This window comes from Vidua macroura, chromosome 11 (assembly GCF_024509145.1).
Source record: "Vidua macroura isolate BioBank_ID:100142 chromosome 11, ASM2450914v1, whole genome shotgun sequence".
Taxonomy (NCBI): domain Eukaryota; kingdom Metazoa; phylum Chordata; class Aves; order Passeriformes; family Viduidae; genus Vidua; species Vidua macroura.
The window spans coordinates 15,192,778-15,212,778 of record NC_071581.1 but is presented as its reverse complement, the minus strand read 5'-3'; the positions used below and the strand labels follow the sequence as shown (position 1 = coordinate 15,212,778).

Here is a 20,001-nt window from a genome sequence, read left to right as displayed (position 1 = left end):
CTGTGGGTTTGCTTCCAAGACTAAATTTCAAAATGACAGCTGCTCCCTTAGCCTACTTTCCAAAAGAAAAACACATTTAAAAACCTTTTCTCTCTCTGATAGATTATTTGCAGGGTGGCTATTGATTTCTTTGGTCAGCAGTAATATAAAATGGAATGAAAAAGTCTCAACTCAGCAGACTAAGAAACTGCATTAAAAAAAATTATTCCTAAAAGAGATGCTTTTAATCAATACTTGACCTCTGCCACAAAAGACCTTCTAAATCAAGCTGTGGAAATTAATTTTTAAACTGGGCCATTGTGTAAACCCATCAACTCCTAGGGACTGTGTACACTACAGTGCCAAAAGAAATGGAACTGAGTACCCAGGTGCTTTCATTTGAGTGCCCTGCTAAAGGCACGAGAGGGCAGCAAACTTGAAAAGAGCAGCTCTCAACCACAAATGCGATTATAGTGGATCTCCAGACTGCAGGGCAGCAAGTCAGATCCCCACTGTCTTCTTTAAAGACAGCACAAGCACATTTACCAGTACAGCATGCTCCAAAGAACTGGAAGGATGCATTATATCCATAGGAAGAACTAAATGAAATATAATCTGAAGCTGGGCACAAATCAAAACTTAATTAGAAACAGCCAAAGAAAGGTGATCTTGAAACGCCTTTTTGCATAAAACCAATTTTGCACCTATGCTGGCTATCTGCAAGGAATCACATTCCTCTTTGGAAAGACATGAGGGAGGACTTGTACTGGGATGGAACAGAAATGTAAGTTGGTGTCAGCACACCATTCTCTCCATGGGCCTGTGGCACGGGTCAGTCATCCTGCTGGGCCTACTTTGCCTTACCAGAACAACCACCTAGACCTTCAGGGCATGCTTGAGGAAGAGCTGGGCACCCAACAGTGCAACTACCACCTACAGTAAATGATTTAAAGTAGCTTGTCTGAGTTCTGGCAGTTTTAGCATTGCGTGTCAAACTTCCAAACATGTGTGCAACCCTTCTACCTCAGATCAACAAGCAACCAGTTGTCCATTAACACTCACCCTCCTTCCCTGCTCCTCTGTGCGATATGCATGCCTGTACAAGCAGGAGAAAACAGCCCCTGGAGGCATCAGCTCACTGGTCTCATTCCAGCCATGTGTATGGCAGAGGCGGGAGGCATCTCCCTGACACTTGCGGTAAAGGACTGTGTCCAATCTGCAAACAAAGGAGTTATCACTGGTACATCATTCAAACATGGAATGTTTTTCATATCCCAAAATGCTTTGGAGGCAGAAAATCCACTTCAAGTTTCAGGCACCACCAGGACACCACTCAGCAGCAGTGTCTGACCAACTGGACCAACAGGTGGCCTTAACTCAATTTGGAATCAACTCCCTAAATAACACCAAAATTTTTAATTACAGATCAAATTTTCAACACTTCTTGAAGCACCTCCCATTTTCTTCTGCAGTATGCCAGCCATATGCTGACACATGAGAAAAGAAATCATCTCCTTGATGCCCTGAAGGAGCAGAAAGGCAGGTACATACCCCATTTTCCTTGTATATCTTACACTTACTTTGCACTGCTGCCATTCTGAAACACTAATTCCATAAAAATCTGAGTTGGATTTATTCTGTCTGCCCTGGATTAGAGCCAAGTGCAAACTCAGTGTCCCCTGCTTTGCATGTAAGTGCAGATCTCTTAAGATGATGTCTAATTACAAGAAAGCTAGGTGAGCTATTGCTAGCCTTCCAAAATGGAAATTTCATATTTATAAAACACTATAGGAAAAAAAACATCAAGTGATTTCAGTGGACACAATTATATAGATAATGAAAAAGGTATCAACAAAACCCCTTCTACTCTGTGCATCTGTCTGAGGCACACAGTCAGTGCCATAAAATCATAAGCCAGTTCTGGGGAACAGTGGTTAAACAAAGATAAGCTAATGCTGCCCAGCCTGTATTATGAATTAGAATTATTCTTACTCCCAGGAAAATGCAAATAATCAGTCTTCCTTCTTCCAACCACTTAAGTTTGACTCAAACAATGAATTACCTGCTGGAAACAGTACAGGCAGGAGAGCCAGTAATGAAGACAAACAGGAAGGGGGGAAAAATTAAGTATTCTTGTCTACCTATGGAGATAATTATTGAGATGACTAAATAACAGCCAAAAAGCCTTAAACTCCCTGCTCCATGAAGCCCCATCTTTAAAAGCAGAAGGTTCACAGAGCACATCAGCTCTCAGCTATTGGCAATGCTGTCCATAAATACATGACTTACTGTGAGTCAAGATTTTCTTAACATTTGATTTGAACACTCCTTGCAGTAATCAAAGCCCAGGACTTCTTGCCTTACACTCTTTGTGGCCACTGAGAACAATTACTCAATTTCTTGCAGTAACCCCATTTAATGTACTCTATTTCCTCACCTCTCAGTCTTCTTTGGAAGACAAGCCAAATACTTATTCTTTCCTCACTGGTCACATTTATCAAATTTATTCTCTCCTCATCCTAACCAACACTGACACAAGGGGCTTTGTATGTATTTAAAACAAAGCACTCCCATCTCTGGATGAGAAAGATGGAAAAGTAGTGCTCTGAAGTGTATTACATCTTCTCTACAGGCTGTAATCACACTTAGAGAATTTGAAAACAGGCAGAAATGGAGGCAGGAAGCTTCTCACACAGTGAGTCTTTGTTATACTTAAAAACTTGGTTTCCTTAAGTTCCGTACTGTAGCAATTTGAGTAGATACAACTGGCTGCCACCTGCAGACAAAGTGACCTTCAACTTCAATATGGTCAGACAAAATTCTTTAATTAAAGATGTAACAAATTTTAGAGCTCAAACTTGAGAACATTTTAAGACTGCATCACTTCTAAAAGAGTACCTGATTTAAGCAACATCACACCTTTTATAAGCAGCTTCTGCTTTTAGTGTTCTACACAGGCATTAACACCCTACTGACCTGGTGTACTTGAAAGTCCTCTTCTGAACAACCACAAGCTATACTGTTTTACAAGGAACTGCTAATGCATACAAACACTTAATACAAACATCAAGTGAAGAAAAATCTTGTTTTACAGTACTCACTTCCAGTCACGAGATATAAAATACTGGAGCTCCAGGAGCCTATGCTCACAGTCTTCTACCATTTTCTCAGTATACAAGTGCTCCATCAGGCAAGATAGAATCCTACAAACAGAAGAAAAAGTCAGGCCACAGACTGTTAAAATCATGCTGAGCTTCCCTGTAACAGCTGGTGTTGCCAAATCAGTCTTCCAGTGACCCATAGAGAAGATGTTCAAACTCAGTGAAGATTTTTCTCTCCCTTCAAAAAGATTACATCTAAAACAAGTGTATATCAGATTTGTATTTGTTATGTTCCATTGTTTTAGTTATCTCAGCGAGTCTGATATACAACAAAATAAGGAGTATTCTATACAAAACCTGGCCCAGGGGAGAATATATTATCAGACCTGAAGATAAAGGAGACACCTGTCTCTGAAGTATGGGTTTGCTTACCTGGCATTTCTAGGTTTGTCACTTCATGATATTGCTTGAGACTTACATAGTTAGAGAAATTAGCACATCTAATGTTACCAACACAAGTCTAAGTGCCTGTGAAAGCTACATCCTTCACCAGTGCTAAACCAGTGCTTATAAAAATACTGGCTTGCTTGTACAGCAAGAATGGAGACATCTCAGTGCAGCTCTGTAGGCCAGGTTTTAGTGTCTCTACTGGTCAGCTACACAACCTTCATGGATGCCCAACAGGGAAAAAAGTCCCAGTTCTGACTGAGAGGCACCTACATGGGGTCTCCAGACCGTATGTGCTTGCAGGCTGTCTGTATCACCGACTCGCAGGCCTCGTTCAGCGCGCGGTCGATGCGGTAATCGGCACCAGGGTCCGTTTCCTGAATCAGGGTTTGAAGCTGGAAGAAAGGAATTGCAGACAGGAAAACAAATGTTAAAGACATAAATGAGACTACTTACAATCTCTCAGTGTGGTAATTCTATGCCAGTAACAACATCATGATGTATGAACTCTGCTCTGCAGTGTTTTATTTTAAGAGCTGTCCTGCCAACTCCAGCACTGCTGGACCCTAATTATCATTATGAAGTAGCCCAGGAACACTGGATGAGACCAGTTACACACTGAAGGTCAGCCGTGAACTTGGACTACTTACATACCAATTTACAGAATAGAACAGCTAAATTTTGATATACCTACTGTATTTTTGATCTATCTTAAGCTTTGATGGTAGCCTCATTCCATAAGGCTGACAATACCAAACACACAAATGTTTTCTCTTTTCATGAATACTATTTACAACTGATACTTGAACCAATGTCTTAAGATAGTGTGCCTATCTACAAAGTATAAACCATTTTTTTTTTTATTGCCTGGAGAGGACACAAAAGTTTTATTGAAATACAGGATAAAATTCCTGTTCTGATGTCCCATGAAGTAACATTTCCTCAGGGATGCCTGCTCAAGGCTTTGGAAGTCAGGGTCTGTAGTACACATTTTTTTAGTATGTGTGTGTGTGTGTTTGTGTGTGTGTGTCTAAGGTATAAAATAAATCCAGGACACCATGTTTTAACTACTCAGGAGAAGTCAGTGTAAGTGAAAGATGAAAACAAAAATATTCCAAAGATTTAGAGACCAGGTGTGCCAACCCAAAGCTGATATCCCAGCACTACCTTTATGACTTCTAAATACTTTCAGTTATCATAGGTAAATATAGTATGAATAGTTGCATCAAGTCTTTTCTTCCTGTGAAACAAGTATTCTGACAAAAGCATAAAAACAATTTTCTTATTAATAAGGAAACATCACTTAGCATATTTAGCACTATGTTACAAAATCAAATGTGGACACAGTCCATGTCATCTGAACATTAATTTGGGAGGTGTCTGTTGGGCCAGGGGAAGAGAATTTGGGTAAATCTCAGTTTTGGGACAAGGGTAGCTCTGGACTGTAACTCCAAGGATGCCCATGCCCCACTTCATTTTCCATCAAGCTGTGGGTTTCCAAAGACTGATGGAAGGCAGACTGGTATCATCATTTGTCAGGAAAACATTTTCAGCTGACAATTTGAAGGAAAAAAAAAAAAAAAAAGAGAGGTTGCTGAGAAGGCAACTGCACACCAACATCAAATAGTATATATGCTCTTAACATCTTGACACTTAATGATTTTTGTCACTGGCCCTCAGCCCAACTAAATCAAAAGCACAGTTACAGTTTTATCCTCCACCTTTCAAAGTCTGCACCTAAACACCATCCAGGAAACTCTCAGGGGCAAAGCCCTAACATAACAAAACACAGGCAAGAAAAAAGCATCAGAGAACTGGAGAAAATACAAGCTAGCACTATTTATCCAACAGAAAACTTGCAGTCATGAGGAGAGACCACAGATTGCCCGGGAGGAACACAGGATTTCCTGTGACTTGCTCTTAATTATGCCCAGCCTCAGCTTCTAAGAGATGCAGGCAGCTGAGAAGAGCAGTATTTATCAAAAATTCTTGGGATATTTTCATTAAAAAATAATAATAAAAGATGGTGGTCAAACAGAACCTTACAATGGTCAAACAGAACCTTAAGGTCAAACCTTAACTGGATGTGCTCTTTACAAACTTGTGAGAGTCACTACAAGAGGAAGAAGAATACTATGGTTTTGCTGGGGCAGAGACTCACACAGCCTGCATGGATGGGGAATGCTGTGTATGTGCAAACTCCTGGGATTACTTGAAATCAGGTGGCTTACATATCAGAAAGATGGGTGAATAGAACCTCAAATCCAACACTTCCTTACACATACAGATTAAATAAACTGGCCGGAGCATTATGTAGGCAGGATTCTTTCTCAGGTCTCAGTTAATTGGTATTTTTATTGCTTTCAAGTGGAAGAGGCCAAAGCACACCAGGTACAACAGCTCAGAAGCACCTTCTTATCCCTCCACCCTGTTTTGGGCACTACTGCAGAATTCCCGACCTTAATTCTCAACCACATGCACGATGTGCAGCACCAAGCCAGCTGCCCTGACTGCAGGGAAGAAGGAATAATTTGGCACCAGTGATAGAAGTGAAGGTTGTATAGGATTTTTCCTCCCTCACACAACAAACCCTTAGAGCTGAAAAGCAGCTGGATAAACTTTACAACACTCTGAACTTTTATCCTGGGCATAGAACTAAATTTACAATGAACTGCTAATTTAACAGCTGTATTAGAAGTTGGAGGCAAGAAAAATATGCCCTTTAAGCAAGGATTGGCGTTTTATACACTCAAAGGTCTGAACCAAAAAAACCCCAAAGGTAAGACCAGGGCAACATAGAAGCCACATATTTTAAAAACTATTTGTGAACAGTTCTAATATAAAATATTGCTTCCACCAAGCAACACCAGAGATGCTAGACCCTGCCAGTACAGCTGCAGTCCTTTGAAGGGCTGATGCTCACAATTAAGTGACACTGTATCTCCTATCTGATGATTTGCCACAGGTACACCCACCCTCTCCCTGTGGGCAGGATCCTTTATGAGGCTCAGCACACACCCAGGGGTCCTCTTTCTAACTTTGGCCAAACCACTTACAGAAAGCCATTGTTCCTTTACCATTCACAGAGCTTTAGCATTTTGGCAAGTTCACTGCTCAAACTGAGACTAAACCCCCACACAGCTCTCTGACATTTGGGTCTAGATGTGCTTCCTGCACAACAGCAGTTAGGTGTGAGCACAGACTCCCACATGCAAGATCACTGTGGCTGAGGTGTCTCACAAGAAATGGAACTTCTCTAGTTAAAATACTGGGGTTTGAGAATGTCTAAGAGTGCATTTTGTTCAAAATTTTAAATACAAAGTATCACTCATAATCCACCTGCAGGAAAGGGTACTAGTCAATGCTCTTGCAGGAAAGTTAAATGGAGGTTCTTTGGTTGTGTTTTCTTGTTTTAGGATTCTTTATATTGTTTCTGGCAGATGGGCTAACATTTTCCTTTCACAGGACAAGCAGAATCAGAGCAAACCTTCACAGACTGGACAGTAAGTAAAACCAGATCCAAAACAGACCTTTCCCCTTACAATTGCTTCTGGCAAACTTTCTAGGCAGGTGTGTCTGGTCATAGAGCTTCTACAAGGAAGAATTTCAGGACAACACCTGTTGCTTTGAGTTAGCCAAGAAATCAAGGTGCTGTATTAGCATTAGTTAATGATACTGCTAAAAGCACAAGGATGTGAGTTTTTGACTCTATAGATAAAGACAACATCTGGAGATGCACCCAAACCACTGCAGCAAGCTCTGCTGGGACCATCCCAGAGGAGCTATGCTGTTTTCTTCTTTCTGCAGGTGAAAATGTAGGGCACCACAGACAACTGCTCCACCATCAAGAGCCACACCAGAACCACACACCAAAGGCACTCTCTAGGTACCCAAAAAGAACTGAAATGGCCTCTGCTTACTCTGAAGGATGGATATCTAACTTCCCTTCTTCAGGGCTTGCCATATGGGCCAACCTCATGTGAAGCCTCTAGCCCAAGTTGCACAGTATCTGTTGGAGTTTCACACAATATTCTCTTCCTTGCAAAGATAATTTATCTGCCTTTAAAGGTAAAAGCAGAAAGCTCATTCTAACACATTAAGTCAAAACACAACAAAGCCACTGACAGCTGAGACAACCATTACCATTCAAATACAAAAAATAAGAACAATAAATTATTTAGTACTTCAAAAGTTGTAGGCAGCTATATAGTAGCTCTGTGTCAGTCTTCAGAAACTCAGACTATTGGAATGTTTATCCTTTTCTTTCAACCATCAATTTCCTCTTGCCCATAAAAATCCAGACAAGCTAAATGTAGGTATAAAATCAACACTTAATTTGCTTTCTCCTGTCCTTTGCCCAGAGACTCGTGGACAATCCTATTTACTATTGCATCAACTTACTGTAAAAAAATAATGCAATAGCTTAAGTATAAGAGAACTAAAAAACCTCCAAACTTGCCCTGAATTTCTAAAGATATTTTTCTCTGAAAGTTTGCAATCCCATATCACTTTTGGGGGCCTCCTGTTTTGACTTATGACTAGTTCTGAACATGCATGTCATGATCTAAAAATTATTCCCAATATTAACTTATCTTAAGAATATTTGCAAATAATGAAATTCTGAAGCAGCAGTTTCAATTTCATACTTAAACAGAAACAAATATTCAGTTTTTCATACAAGGGCTGCAAAGCCTAAGTCATGCACTACAGATTCCCGCAGGAATGACTCAAACTGTACAGCTGCTGCACCAGTACACCTGGTATTTATGCAGAAATAAGCTTCATCACAAAAGCACCCTATGACTTACAAAAATTTAACAGCTATTAATTTATCTTTGTCTAATACACACAAACTGGCATCATTTGAGGCTCAAGTTTTAAGCTACATTTTAAACAAAAATGTACAGAACAGTGTTTCTGTTTATTAAAAGAAGTCAGGAGCACATATCTCCCCAAATTCCTACATTAGCACTAACACTCCCAAGTGCTCATGGGTCAGTAAAACCAAGTATTAAGTACAAAAAATGTAATTTCATATTAAAAAGCACTAATGCGTTTGAACAAAAATGAAATTGTTTTCAACTTAAAGAAATGATAAGCAGGATGTATTTGGGCCAAAATGGAGTTTAAAAAAGGCAAAAAGAAATATTCTGTTTTACAGAGGTAATTTGGAGGAAAATGACATTTCCTTCACTGGTTGCAAGTACATCAACACACAGCAGTCTGCTGTACCTCCATGTCCCCAAAGTTCCATTTCCATCATTAAAGCTGAATTAAATAACAAAAGTAAAACTGAGTGGGAAGGTGCTTTGAAAGGTTTTGTACATTTCCAAGGACAATACGCAAGGGAAAAGGGGAGGAGAGGGGGTAAAGGGAAGGACAAGGCATGTTTTAGAATTATAAAAGGCAAGTTTCCCCACATCTTGCACCCAGGAGAGAACTCCATGATTTCAAAGCTGGTGGAGAAGAACTACAGAAGATCCAATAAAAAACCCAGAGCACAACAATCCAAAATGTATTTTTTGAGGGGAAAAACATCACCCTTACTGATGTGCTGCTACACACCAAGTTCACAGCATGGCAAGTACACAACTGCTTCCAGCACTCAGCGGCACCCAGCAGAGTCAGGATGACTTCAGCAGAACCTCCATCGCAAGGCAAAACATTAACAGACAAATCAGTGCTTCTACCAACTGAGCAAACTGTGAGGGAAGTGACAGAAAAGCTCCTTACTGCCTGCTGACAGCTGAGCCCGACGTTTCCCTTCTCGCCCCGGACGACTTTCATCAGGCAGTGCAGGGTGCGGCCCTTGCGATGGAGGCCGGAGCAGTGGTGCTCGATCTCCCCTCGGCAGCTCAGGATGATTTCTGGGCTCAGCGAGAAGTCTTCCATCAGCATGCGCCGGTAATCCAGCATTTCACCCTGGCACTCACTGCTCACTTGTCGACCTGAGCCAAGAGAAGATGATGTGATTTAGTTTCAATGCTTAGCAGAGCCATTCTTGACCTGTGCTATCAGCATTGTTGGAAGAGCGGGGACAATGTCCACACTCTGAACAACACCAGAATGCTGGAGCATTCATGCTGGGGAATAAACCAGTGGTTGTGGTAGCTCCTGTCATTTAAACAACCCTGTAAAATATAGCCAGTCTATGGATTTAACACAGTTTTTTAAAAAAAGAATGCCTGAAAGATTAGGAGAATCTGATTTTGGATTTCACATTACAGGAGCTGCTTCTGAAGAATAGTTGAAAGCACTCATGGATTCGCAGTTCTGTAGCACAAGTCAGCTTTTCCCCATATGCTCAAGGGCTCCTTTTTCCACTGCAGAAGTCACCTTTGGTAGGCTCACCAGCTTGGTATGTAACTGGGAGAGGAATTTGTCTGGACAGCAGGTTAAACATTTTCTCCAATGAAAAGGTTCTCTAGGGCAATAGCACATAAATGCTCAGGAAGCCACAACTCAGACTTAAACAAGAGTGTATATGGAGTGCCCAACAAACCACTGCAGCTGCACAGAAATCTTGCTGTAGTAAATGCTTAGATCTGCTATAAGCTTTCCTGCAGTCCCCATCAGAACCTATTTATATGTGCACAACATCCCATGGAACAGAGGACACTCCAACAGGGGCTGCCAGGCGTTGTAACACATGCATATGGTGCTGTGTGGAATAATCAGTGTTCCTCCTGGGCTATGCCTCATGCATGAGACACTGCAGAACCTGTTCCACCATGAAATTGAATAGCTGAACAGCAGTTTTCTGCATGCAATTCAGGAAACCACCTGCCCTGCTGCAGGGAGAAGTGGAAAAAAAAAAAAAAACAAACAACCCAACAACAACAAAAAAACCCCAAAACCACAACTCTTCTACAAACAGGGCACATCATTTCCACATCAATCAGAAGCAATGAGTTATTCAAACTCACAAATGCAGACTGCTTATGGAATTATGGCAGCCTTTCCATCCCATGCCAGAGGCACTGCAGCATGCAGCCCTGCTGCTCACTCTGAAACAACCCAGCTGCATGCCAAGAGGGAAAACAAGCAGTTCTCCAGTGCAGATCTAGAGGATGTAACACATTGTTTCACATTATGGCAATTTCACAGAGAACCTGTAGCATGGTCCAGCTGCATTGAGCCTTCTAATGCCTTTGGAGACAGCAGCTGGTATTAGGACACCTCCAGCTTTACGTTAACTTTAATGCCCAAAAATAATATTCTCACACTTACTTTCTTTCTATATAGGGAAAAACCAGAGTCAGAGAAATTAAGGCATTTACTCAAGCTACTGAACTGCAAGAAAAGACCTTATTTACAACAGGCAGAGAACTGAGTATCCCTGGTTTTCCCTGAGTGAGGATAAACAGGTTCACTATTCTGTGTTTTAACCTTGTAGCATATTTAATGCTTACTACACAATGGAGGAAAAGAGCTGCTTGAATTCACAGTGAATAGAAGGATTTGCAACTACAAATCAGCAGTCCAAGTGGGATTTGCTATTTTGCATTTTAAACTTCTTGTCTGCACAAAAGGAGTCCATAGCAGAGGGGTTTACTCAGCTATTCTGATTATCAAAACAACAGCGATGAAAGCACCATGATGAGGAAATCTGCCTTGGAAACAAAGTTTGGAAAGAGGAGAAAGAGGACTGTAAATACACATTGAAGGTCCCTTATTTTAAAATCAAGGTCCCAGCAAGTCTTGTATTCCACTTACCTCTGTGCACAGCAGACTCTAAGCACATCAGCAGATAGGAAAGCCGGGCTTCCCGAGAGCGGGGCAGGTTCTCCACGTTGCAGCGATATTTCTTCAGGTCGCTTTTACAGGACTTGGCCAGCGAGTAGCTGACTTTGTAGTCTTGGGCAATGAGCTTCTGGCGGGTTGTAAGCGCATCACGACACTACAGGAGACACATTGGGATGGTGGAATGAGCTTCTGTGCGCTGGTAGCAGAGAGCTGGACCTGCTGCTGTCAAGTTTTCAAGTTGCATCTCAGAAAACAACCGATGCTTCTAAATTCAGGCATTTAAGCTGGACTGCAGCTAAATTTCATTTGTCTCACAGAAACCACACAGTTAACAATGCACACCGAGGTCAACAGATCAGGGGTTTCAAAGGGAGCAGCTCTCTGCAGAGCAGTTTTCAGAACTGCACATTCATCCACCTTTTTGTGAAGAGAGTGACTCATTTGTGGTAACTAGGAGCAGTTGCTGACATTTATCCCAGCTGTGGTACATGCTCACCCCATGCCCTCAAGAAATAACCTTTTTCAGTTGCATTTACAAAATAATGCTTTTCTTGGGTTTGTCACGCAATGCGCTGAGCAATGATAGCGGCTAAAACAGCCTAACCGTGGGAATTTCTAGCCATTTTCCACAACTGGTGAGGTTCGTGAGGATGCACCCGAACCCAGCAGCTGCAAGAACAACCCTCTAAATTTCATCCAAAAAAGGACCTGGAAAAACACTGCTACACTTCACAGCTTTTGGGTTAAATTATGTGAAAATTAAATCTGAGGGCAGCAGATAACTCAGAATAGCTCAAGCAAATTTGTCCATTCCCAGCCCACTTGAAAGGAAGGAAAACAGTGAATATCTAGAGTAGGGAGAAGAGGGAGCAATCTTGGCACAAAGAACAGGAAAGTCCTAGAAGTCGCTCCCCAATTTCTTACATCAGGTTTTTGACTTTGCCCCCTTCTTCCCACACCTACTTGAGGACCTGGAAAGCCCTACTCCAAGATATTCCCACTCCATCTTTCATGCTTCTGTGCAGTCCCAGACCCTAGGGCTGGACAAATTTACTGCTCTGGACACAGGGAGATACAGGCTTGCAGATACCTCATCACCTGAAGTAGGGAAAGACTGGATACAGCCCAGGAGCCAGTTTTGGATGACACAAAGCAAGCCACCCACCAGCAGCTATTGCTGGCTACATGTGTATGCAGCAGCCAACGCCTTCGGCAAGGAGGGACTCTTTGCTGGGTAACAGCTTCTACAAAACCAGTGACTTTGCAGATGGTCCAACCTTGGCAGCTACAAGAGTGAGAACTACATTTAGTGTTCCTTCTGCTCTGCAAACTGCGCCCTCAGAGCATCCACCCCTCTCTCTCTACAAAGTCATCTGCTGCAGCTTGGTGTAACCTCTCTACATCTTACATTCATACCTCAGTCAGCTGATCATGGAAAACACCCTTCAAAAACTACCACTGTCCCTGTATAACTAAACAGAGGTTAAGCAACAGCAGCAGTTCATTTCAGTAACACACTTCTATAAAATGGAGCTTTGTTTAAAGCCCTCAGAGATCCCTTGTTCAGATTTGAATTCGTTAATTGGAACCAAGCTGTCAGACAGCTAATGCAAAAAGAAATTAGTCTGATCCCTTCAGTACTCTGAGTCAGGCTCCTTCAGCAGATCTTCTTTGAGGAGATACAGATACTCATCTTCACATCCTTTCTGACAGATTACAATTCCATATAAACCCAAACACTACGATGCTGCTTCCAAAATCACTGAAGGTATTGCTGCCGTAACAAAGCACCTACACCAACACAAACTTTTCAGAACTAGCTTTCTAGAACAACTTTTTTTGCTGTTGTTGAAAACCACATCTTCAAGAAAACCAGAAGGAAAACTTCTGTTCAGTCACTGAACCATGCATCCTTCCCACACAGAATGTGATGCTTCAAAACAGCCTTAAAGACACAAGTGAAAGAAACACAGCTTCTTTTTGTTTTTAATCTGTACAATTACAACACCATTTATCCAAGGCTTACCCCAGCATGCTGTGACTGCTACTTTAAACAGTCAATCACAATGCTACCACTTGAGCTCCATGTCTTGCCTCTCCAAATTACCCACCCAAAAGCTTTGATTTATTTAAATCCTTTACTTGAAAGACTGAAACTTGAAACACAGAAATATCAAAGTAAAAGCATTTGTTAAACTAGCTGATTATCTGACTAGGAAGATGACATTTTCCTTAACACTGGAAAAGAATAATGGAGCCTGGACTGAGGAGTGATCTGATGATTTCTGCAGTAAGGATTTGTCTCACCAGGATACTTACTTTTTCACTCATTGATTCTTCAAACTTGTGATTAAAGAGGCACTTATATACTCGGCCTTCCCCAGCCTGAGTCTGTGAAACAGAACAGTGACATTTACCCTTAAAGATAATACTTGTAACATTTGACGAGCAGGCTAAACTACACCTGAGGAAATTTTTTTTAAACTAATAATATATTCAAGCTAATATTTCAAATGACAGCAATAGCTTCTATGCAATAAAAATCCTTTAAACTTTATTGCATTAAAAAAAATCTGGTCATGTTCATCACCCTTTCAGTGTAACAATTCTCAGCTAATACAAGCTAACAGACTGAACAATGCAGCTCATGCTAGGCATAAAAAGTGCTACAAGTACGTCAGACCAGGCTTACTTTGTGCAACAGCTCACAGCAGAGAAAGGAGTGGTCACTCACCCCTGCCTTTCCTCCCCCACTCCCCATCACACCAGCTCTCATGCCCCTTAAACCATTTATGCCAATTCAGTTCATTAACCCATTGGAAATAATGTGTGCTTGTTGGGTGAATGAATTTAATGCTGGAATTACTGCAAAATGACAATTACAGGGTGTCTGTTTTCAGTATTACACAATGTCACTCAGGCTCCAGTCTATAGTTCCCTTCCACTGCTTTTTCCAGAGAGGTTTTGGGGTTTTTTAATGGATCACTGTAGAGAGAAGGAAGAGGAAAGCACTCACATTTTCACAGAATCGCTCTCTGTCATCTCGGCATGCAAAGTAGAGATGCCGGTCCAGGTGGAAATCATCAGAAGAGAGTTCAGCTACACGAAGAATTGCTTTCTTACACTGATCAGAAACCTGGATTCGAGAATCAGTCTCCTCTGCCTCTTTTACCAGGCCTTTTTCCAGGCATGCCACCACCTCTCCTTGTGAGTGAGCATCCTATGGGAGAACAAGACATCTGTAACCAAGCTTTTACACAATCAAGTGAGCTGTGATTCTGGCTAAGTACCACATTAATTAAGCAACAAACTATCTACATATAGACTTCCCAACATTCAGCATAAACTACATTTAAATTCTGAGGAGGCAACAATTAAGACCTGTACTAAACACACTTTATACATCACCATCCCACTGATGGTCACAATGAAATCCCCCCCTCCAATGCTCTGGGCTTGTTTTAATGTGACTTAATGAGATTATCACTACTTAGTCACACTGCTCAGAGCAGTTTACCAAAACAGCCAAATTATCCTTAATCTGACACAGCTTTCTTGGCACCATGGCAACAGCAAGGAACAGCATCACAATAAGAAAATGCCTGGGGAGAGAAAAATCACAGTTTTGCCATGCCAAGACAAGCCTTCAGTTTGGGTGGTGAAAATTCACGATGTAAAAAAGGTCACAAAGGAGCTTTGACCAATCTAGGCTTCTCAATTCTTCCACTAAGAGAATAAAAAAATGCAAAGTATTCAAGAGTAGACAGAGGTCTCTGACAAAGCAGTTCTGGACCAGTGCTGTGCACCACATCCACTGTCCTGCAGGCCTGGAGACAATATTGGACTGTGAGCAGCAACTGCCAATAAACACAGAGACTGTGCTTTGTTCAAAAGCCTGGAAGAGGCAGGGCAAAGCTTAGCAAAGCTCCATATAGCTTCCTATACCCTCATGATGTGTTTAGAAAGAAACCCATGCCCCCTCCATACCTCTGTAGAAGGTCTGGTTCCTCTAAAGGACTCAACTGGTACAAATTTCTCAAGGCTTCTACAAGTTTTTCATGTGAAAATTTATATTGCTTTGTATTTAATTTATATTGCTTTGCTGCAAGAGGATATTGCCACTAAACTTACACTGTCTGAGTATGCAACAATGCATGCATGCTCACATTGAGCTGAATCATCCAGCCTGGCATTTGCAGTCACCATTTAGGAGCCATCCCTTCAGCTTTTCTGTCAAACAGATCATCCACTGCTGCTACAGGAGCATGAGTAAGAAAGCAGTCTCCAGAAAACATGCCCATGACTACGCAAAGCCACGCATCTCTCCCAAATCTTTTCATTCTGACATGTCTGCTTACACAGGCAGCCTTTGAGTCCTGTCTTACTTCTGCTACACTTGGAGCACAAGCAGAATTCGTTGATTACTTGTTAACTTGTAAACACAACCCAGAAATATCATCAGTTTAAAAAGGCTAAAAGCAGTTTTTCCCCTAAAAAAAAAAAAAAAAAAGCAGAAAACCTAAAACAAAACCTAAAACCCACAACCCTCCAAAATTCCTTATTTTGGAGTGAGAACTGGCCAATTCCATATGCTGAGCAGGTATCTTTGAAGAAATATAATTATATATCAACGGTCTCTTTAGGACTGATCCTCAAATCTGGATTCTGAGGAATAGTAAACTCAATACTCAGAAGTAAGTTTGCCACATCACTTAAAATTGCCATTTATCCATAACCACATCAAACACAAACACTGTTCTGCAAACTCTCATGGTCAGCCACGGGTAGTAACTACAGCTGAGAAGATGTCAAGTGTGAATGATTGAAAACAACCATTTTAAGTTCCTGTGGCACATTTTTGCTCCTGCCTAAGTGAAGTTGCAGCTGGGAGGCAAGGCAGATCAAGGTTACTTTCACTCATCTGCAGCTTTCCCTTGCAAGCTAGCAAGAAGGGCAGAAGGCAAGCTTTTCCTGCTAGGAAAATCAGAAGTTTTCTGTTTCATTGCAGTGTGGGTTTAGATTCCTGGTCAGAATCATATCATATATGTAAGTAAACCTGTATTTAATAGAAAGTCTGGAAAGCAGGTTTCCATATGCTGGGTGCTGAATGTTTGTTGTTACACTTTAGGGACACAACATGAAACGGCTCATCTATTGCATTACTTTGCTAATAGAGTTTTCACATTTGGGCAGATCATCCTGAAGTGCTGGCTACTCTGCTGCCCTGTGTTAGAGCAATTTTAAAACACGTCAGACTCAATAGAAACACACACAAACGAACCCATCTGGCCCCTGAAACACACCCTTTCCTCCAACCATCAAGCATTTACACACTGCCTTGCAGCACCCTTAAGGTTCCTGTGCCCACATAGCACTGTTTGTAAGATTTCCTGGCCTAATCTGGGGTTAATTTTCAGGCAGATCAGGTCCCTGGAGTGCTAGTGCTGACTAGTTAAGCAATTTTAAGGACAGCCTGACTCTTCATTTCCTCAAAAGTGCAGGAAGACACCCACACTACTGCCAAACAGAGCATGGGACTCTACCAACATGGTTTAATTATAGGGTAACACCTACTGTATTTAATATTGTACAATCCCTTATTGCAGACTGGAAGGGAAAACAAACATGTGTGCAGCTGCACTCAACCACCCTAAAGCAGCTGGCAATCAAGGCTCGTCCCAAGGATGACAGGACAACTTTGACACACATTTGGTTGTACCTGCATCACCACCCAGTTCTCCACCTCAGGAGATGCCTGTTCCCACCTGCATTCCATGTGCCAGCAGTCCTGGGTGGTCAGCTCAGCTTCAGAGGCACCAAAGTCAAGAGTCATCATCCCACAGCATGAGCTCTCCCAGTCCTGCTCCAGCACCAGCTGCCTGCTGTGTAAAGGCTGAAACATCTGCTGCAGCTCTGCTGTGGAATGAATCCTAAAAACCATTTTCTTCTATCCAGGACCCATTCTCAGAAAACCTTCACTGCAGAGTTGAAAAGCTCTAAGTTCACTCCAGAAGTCAGGACTCCTGCAAAACTGCTGCCTCTTGACAAAGTCTAGACTTCATTTTTCTAAATCAATACACTGAAATACAAGAGATTAAATCTAAAAACCACATGTGGTTCTTGGAACATAGCTTCACCACCACTATCAAGTTTTAAATGTAGTATTTTAACTGAAAGTTGCAAATATCTGTAAAACATACCAGAAACTTAGTTCTAAATGTATGTGCCCAAGCAAATCCCCCTCAGCACAACACTGGGAGATTTTAATTCCTATTACTAAAATTCAAACTCCGGCATCCAGCTTTAGGCCAAAAGATAATTTTAAAAACATTGGATTTACTATTCATTTTCCATTAGAGATTCCACTTTCCCCTCAGTATAGTTTAGATTTTGCAACGGCTGGGGATTTTTTGTCATTTTTCAGAAGTTTCCCAGAAAGGATTTTATCCTGTCTGAAACCTGACATGCCTCAAATACACATCTGTTCCAGCTGCAGCCTTGCAGATAGAAGCTAGAAAAGTGACCAAAAGAGAATGAAGAGTAAAAAGCAGCAGCAGGCAGGAGAGTAAAACATAACCTGTCTCATCAGCACAGCAAACTGCACTGGACAGTTGTGCCAACCCACTGGAGCCAGAGCAGCCAGGCTATGGAAAATCACCCAAGAGATCTACTGGGAGCTCCAGTTCAGCATTCCACCTGGCTAACCCACACACCAGGGATGCTGGGATGTCTCTTGGATTAGCTAATTCCCAGTACTTCAGATGATAGTACCCTGCTATACTACTACACTGAGTAAACAAAGACTGAGCTGAATGTTCTCTCTTCCTGTTTAGACTCAGTTTCCTCTGTGTCCAGTACTTTTGTGAAACTAAGGAAAGAGAGCAACTGTAATCAAAGCACTTAGAGGTAAAAAACAAAAACAAGAAAGCAATGGTCTCCTAAGGTGTCTTCCTTTAGGAAAAAGATTGTTATCTGACAAAGTACTACAAGACAGGTGCAGCTGACACTTATGTAGCCTTCATTATGGCAAATAATCAACTACAGCTTGGACATCATGACTAAATAGCACCCTGGCAACTACACACCATCCACCAGAGTTTGATACAATCCTGGTCCTTTCCCAGGATTGGGAAAGTAGCTCATTTCAATCGGCAGCTGAAGAAGAAAAGCTCCACTGCAATTACCCTTTTCAATTTCAAATTAGATCCCCACTGCATGAAGATAAAGCAACTTTAAAATACCAGGAGACCAAATTCATTATGAAACACAACAGCCAAATGGAGAGGTGACTGAAACTACCATTAAATGTTTCTCCACTAGCTGGGAAAAGATGAAGCCATACCCTCCTCCCCCCCAACACAGGCACGTTAGAAAACTTAATGCTTTCAAATTATACATCTACAGGCTTTCTGTTACATATAGCAAAATGAAGTCTAGGGTCAGATCAAGACTTCTTAACTGAACTTTACTGCTCTTACAGAGCGGAAACCCAACTAGAAAGGTGTGAAAAGAAAGCACAGAAATCAACACATCAGAAGCAACAAACTCAGTAAGAACAGAATTCAATTAGGAAGTATCAAGCAAGTCTAAACAAAAAAAGGAAATATAGAAAAAGAAGATGGTTAGATAGCAGAGAAGCTTCAAGGGCAAGGTAATTCCACATTATCAACCTAAGTGCCTTTCACAGTTAAAAATGCCAGTTTATCCCAGTTACTCTGGTGAAGCTATCATACAGTAATCACCTAGCTGCCTGATGCAGATGGAGTTCATGGTCTAGCTGTGCTTATCTCCATAAAAAAAAGAGAGAGACTCTCTTCCCCCATCCTCCTCCTCAAGTGTCCAGGTCCTATTTATTAAATTCAGTTACCTTCAGTCATACAAAAGGGCAATGACTGCTTCTCTACAGGTAACTCTCAGAAGCTACAGCATGGAAATAAAACCTTAACCAGCATCTGATGGAAGCAAATTAGATTTCTCTGAAGCAGCAAAGGGATAGAACAGAACACCAACAAAAGACATGCTTGCATAGCCATTTATAGCTGTTTCCATAGCAGTATAGAGTACTTCAATTGCTCCAAGTGCCAAGGATGACAGCATAACAAAAGATATATGACAGGCTGCAACGCTTTTTCAAACCAAGGCACAATATTCTGGGTTGGGTACCAAGAGAGAGGAATATGCATGAGCCCTAGTAAAACCCATAGAAGTTTGGTTAGTGATCACTTTGCTAGCCCACAGTAACTTGGTGATACAAAGTTTCCCTTCTTCTGGTGCCTTGTGACCTCAGCCACCCTGGCCATCCTCCCCCTTTATCCGTCTGAACCGACCAGTGCGGTGAGTTGTACACAGTAACCCACACAGGCTTGCCCACACTGGCTTCACTCCCACCATTTGAGATTAGGTTTGTGCTTACAAAATCCCCTCTGCTGTATCCCTTCAGTGCTACCATAAGTATTTTAATTTATTTAAATTTGGTGAAGCCACAGGTAATATGCAGACCTGACACGCAGGATTCATGTTACACTTCTAGTTGTATACTGATTGCTAAAAGCAATCTCTCATTCTCATTTCATGAGGTCTTTCAGCCCAGTATTATTTTATGGAGAAAGCAAGTTACTCAGTTGTTACCAGTCTGAACCTATAGCATACACCCAAGTTCTGTGCTTCTGTGGTTGTTTTTGTTCTTGTTTCCAGAAATGAGTCCTTATTTTTGTGCTTTCTGTGGCTC

General features: G+C 41.6%; 1 protein-coding gene across 1 annotated transcript in view; it reads right to left on the bottom strand.

Moving 5' to 3' along the window:
• Window positions 1-20,001, bottom strand: part of GLG1 (golgi glycoprotein 1) — an 82,933-nt gene that overhangs the window by 17,287 nt on the left and 45,645 nt on the right. The window contains exons 5-11 of the mRNA XM_053987259.1: window positions 14,290-14,493; window positions 13,593-13,664; window positions 11,244-11,427; window positions 9,261-9,475; window positions 3,801-3,922; window positions 3,081-3,182; window positions 1,042-1,195 (exon numbers count right to left, since the gene is read on the bottom strand). Coding sequence (XP_053843234.1) covers window positions 1,042-1,195; window positions 3,081-3,182; window positions 3,801-3,922; window positions 9,261-9,475; window positions 11,244-11,427; window positions 13,593-13,664; window positions 14,290-14,493 — 1,053 coding nt within the window. The remainder of the gene's footprint in view (window positions 1-1,041; window positions 1,196-3,080; window positions 3,183-3,800; window positions 3,923-9,260; window positions 9,476-11,243; window positions 11,428-13,592; window positions 13,665-14,289; window positions 14,494-20,001) is intronic.